Raw genomic sequence first — 3,956 nt, 5'->3', positions numbered from 1 at the left:
AAAGTTCAGTCACTTAATATTACATTTAATTTTGAACTTTTTTTTGTAACTTTTCCTGCCCTCTAAATTGTGCAATCTTACTGATAATATTTTTTTTTTCCATTTTCTTCTGTAATATTTATTCTATGTGGCAGATGAAAAATAAAATAAAATAAATAAATAAACAAATGATCTTTAAGTTGTTAAATACTTCATGGAATCCACAAGCAGATTGCAAGGAACCAACAAAGGCTATACAAAGAGAAGAATAAACAAACTTCAGCCGTTGTACAGAAAACGATAATTAATTCAAAATAAATACTTGGCCAGTTTTAGAGTCATTGCAATTATCCGCAGTACTGAAACCATAAGCTGCAAGTATATTCCACCATTGCCAAAAAGGCGGCACCGAGCATAGAAAACAGCACAGACATGACACAAGGTGCGATAAAATCGCCATTAACCAGAAAAGCTAAGATGGACGCCTTGAAGTCCATTTTTTATTCTATGCATAATATTTAATTTCCTATCTCCGATTTTGGTCCGTTTCGTCGCGGTTTAAACATATGGTTCACGAACTGTAATGCAGATATTAATAGAGGGGTTTAAGAAATGTAAAAAATCTGGAGGTTTTTAGTATCACAATAGTTCTTTGGATTTACATTACTATATTGCCCCGTGATATTTTCCCTAATACGTCGTTCATTCTAATCAAGAAATCATTTACATTTTGATTTGGAGGGCGATAAATTATACCAACAATAACGTTTATACAGAGAGAAGAATAAACAAACTTCAACCGTTGTACAAAAAACGTTAATTACTTCAGAATAATTACTTGGCCAGTTTCAGAGGCGTTATAATAATCCGCAGCACTGAAACCATAAGCTGCAAATATATTTCACCATAGCCCAAAAAGCAGCACCAAGCATGGAAAACAGCACAGACGTGACACAAGGTACGATAAAATCGCCATTAGCCAGAAAAGCTTTTTTTATTCTATGCATAATATTTAATTTTCTATTACCGATTTTGATCCGTTTTCTCGCAGTTTAAACATAGGGTTCAAGAACAGTACTGCAGATATTAATATAGGGCTTTAAGAAATTTCAAAAAATGCGGAGTTTTTTAATATCACAATAGTTCTTTGGATTTAAATTACTATCAGACCTAGAAAATCAAAAGGAAAAATATTTTGACCTTATTTTATCACATTAACAGACATTCATAAAAAATTAATTGCTTTGCTATTATGTAAAAAAATTAAAAAACATTGGATTTTAACCGAAAATTTTAATAATGTGTCTTGAGGTTTATATCAAGAAAAGTTGAATCTGATTCTAAGTTTCACTTTCCTTGTTTTCCCTTTCTTTGTTTATCCTGAAATCGCCAGACTTTTCCCTAACTACCAAAGTAGTCTTCACGTTCCTGACCAGCCTGGCATTTATTGTATCCTTCCTCGGTAACTCGATGGTGATCTATATAATCAGAAAGGATCAGCTATTGAAGTCCACTACATTCCTTCTAATACTCAACATGGCCTGTGGAGACTTGGTTACGACTACAGTAACGTGCCCGCCATTAATCAAGTTCTTGTTTGTTGGATTAGCTTGGATTCCTGGGGTTTTTGGAGGTCTGCTATGCAAACTGAATCTCTATCTCGTTTTGGTCGCTTTTCTGGGCTGCATCTTTAGCCTGACGGGGATACAAATAGATCGCTTTTTGGCTGTGATCCGACCACTGACACACTCACCCTGGACAAACTGGACAAAGGTTATTATTCCTGGAATATGGCTCGCGGCTATTTTACTTCCCATAAACATGTGGCACGAAATTGGCGGTAAAAGTTCCTCGAGTTCAGGACTGAACATTTCAGTCTGCTACGAAGAACAAGTTCCATTAAGTATGGGAATCACTCTCGGCATATGCTTTCTGCTTCCTTTCACAGTGATGCTCATACTTTATCCAATCATCATCTATCATCTGTGGACAAGGCAGGTCCCAGGAGAACCCAGCGCTCTGCAACAACAGAGGGCAAATCGTATGGCACGGAAAATCACCAAAATGATGGTTGCTGTTGTGCTTTCTTTCTTTTTCTGTTGGGCACCGCAATTTATTTTCGTCTGGATACATCCTCTGGTTGGACAGGCGGCAGCCACTTTACCCATCTGGTTACTTCCATTTATCCTTTGGCTACAAGCGCTTAACTCTGCCATGAATCCTGTTCTCTATGCGATCTTTAACGAATCTTTCAGACTTGGCTTCAAGAAAGTTATATTTCGTAGTATTTTACGGAGACGCGACGAGGAAGTCATGCAAAGTGCGAGGAATCAAATTCAAAACATAGCACTTGTAAGATTCCAAAACAACACAGGCCCGCAGAGATAAATTTGTTTCTACATCAGTAACAGATACAGCCACTGTGTTAAGAATATACCTTATTGGTACCTAATTTCTCGATTTTGGCGAGAGAGTATTTTGCGGGGTTTTATTTTCTCGATATCAACACGCAAATATGAGAAAAAGGCATAAAATTTCGCGATTTAAGCATTCTAAACTGGGAAAGCAACATGTGAAAGTGTTACAAATTAACGCTATTTTACTTACTGAAGATACAAAACGGAACTTACCAATATGACCAGCTATCAAGTTATGTTATCGATACATATCCTGTTTATGTTATTGTTATTTCAAGTTAATATTTTTTTCTGTGATTTGAATTTTCTAAATGAGTATTCAATAGGATTCTTCAGGATTGTGCTTTCTTTTGCAAATTACGGCTTTTGTTAATTTTAAACCTCACTGGGGCTGCCTAATTTAAATATGAAAAGAAAAACTAAGAATTCTGGTCGTAGTAGTAAAATGACGGCATCGTGCAAATGGCCTATTTCGCGTGCTTAAATTTCGCGTGGATTTATTTTCGCGATTTTTTTGCAATCGGTAAAAACGCGAAACTAAGTACCAATAAGGTGCAAGTACCTTGAGTTCGAAGCCCGGCGACCGATGTTTAGGCCCCAGGCCTCGAACCGTGTCGTGTCTTGTTTATATTTAAGGCCGAGGTGTGAACAGTGAACGTTAAGCCATCGAGTTGCGAATACCGGCAGCTCTTGTAGTTCTGGATCGAGTGCCGCTATTCTGGCAAATTTGTGTTCTTCACAAATGAAGTATTGAGTTATTTCACCTTTTTTGAAATTGGTTTGTATAGGTGAAACGAAGCGACGCCTCAAGGACAGATTTAACGAAGGCAGACGTGCAGTCGACAAAAATAACACTAACTCTAAATCCACTACTGTTTCTGAACACTTTCTCTCTCACTCTAACCATTCTCATGCTGACATGAAGTTAATCCCACTAGAGAAAATTCCTTCTTCACGTGACTCAGTTCGTAAGGCTAGGGAGTCGCATTTGATTGATAAGGCCATGACTCTATAACCTAATGGCCTAAACCGCCGTGTCGAATTATTGTAATCCATATCCTTATTATTTTTTCTTTTCCAGTTTTTTTGGGTTGTACGTCATTTACGCCTCTCCCTTTTAAACAATTTTTAAAGCGACATTCTCCATCTATATAACATTGTGATTCCTATCATAAATTCAGTAACATCTGTAAACCTGAAGAAGGCTGGTAAGGCCAGCCGAAATATTGTTATGAAAAAAAAATACACGTTGTTCTGATCAGCTTTGCAGTAGTCTTTGGACTTCTCGTTTTTGTCAAAGGAAGAATTTTGCTGTTGTTTTGTGCATAGAGCTGCAGAACGGATTTAGAGATCGTCTATGTATGACGTTGGGATGGTCCGGAAGTAACACGCCGCAATTCACAAAACCATATGACAGACTGCCACATTGCGCTCGAAGTTATCCTGAAACGAGGAACCGTCGTTATATTCCGCGGCTGCTGGACAAGCTGTATTACCTTATCAGTTGCATGATGGTGTCGCTATAGGTCACAAAGGGTGTGTACGTTTGGAATGCATTTG

The 3,956-nt window shown here is 37.6% G+C and overlaps 1 protein-coding gene across 1 annotated transcript; it reads left to right on the top strand.

Moving 5' to 3' along the window:
* Positions 1 to 909: 909 nt before the first annotated feature.
* Positions 910 to 2,367, top strand: LOC140924024 (nociceptin receptor-like). The gene is made up of 3 exons (XM_073374029.1): positions 910 to 937; positions 1,373 to 1,552; positions 1,925 to 2,367. Exons 1-3 carry the CDS (start codon positions 910 to 912, stop codon positions 2,365 to 2,367), a joined length of 651 nt encoding a protein of 216 aa, XP_073230130.1.
* The last annotated feature ends 1,589 nt before the right edge of the window (positions 2,368 to 3,956 follow it).

Source organism: Porites lutea, chromosome 14, assembly GCF_958299795.1.
Source record: "Porites lutea chromosome 14, jaPorLute2.1, whole genome shotgun sequence".
NCBI classification, from domain to species: domain Eukaryota; kingdom Metazoa; phylum Cnidaria; class Anthozoa; order Scleractinia; family Poritidae; genus Porites; species Porites lutea.
The sequence above is the reverse complement of the archived record's forward strand: the minus strand, read 5'-3'. Positions and strand labels throughout refer to the sequence as shown.

Bases quoted from the DNA above. Each gene is read 5' to 3' on its own strand.
- LOC140924024 (XM_073374029.1), top strand. From the start codon at position 910: ATGGAAAACAGCACAGACGTGACACAAG. The intron at 938-1,372 runs GTACGATAAAAT...TGAAATCGCCAG, and splicing joins CAGCACAGACGTGACACAAG to ACTTTTCCCTAACTACCAAA. The intron at 1,553-1,924 runs GCCCGCCATTAA...TGCTTCCTTTCA, and splicing joins GGTTACGACTACAGTAACGT to CAGTGATGCTCATACTTTAT.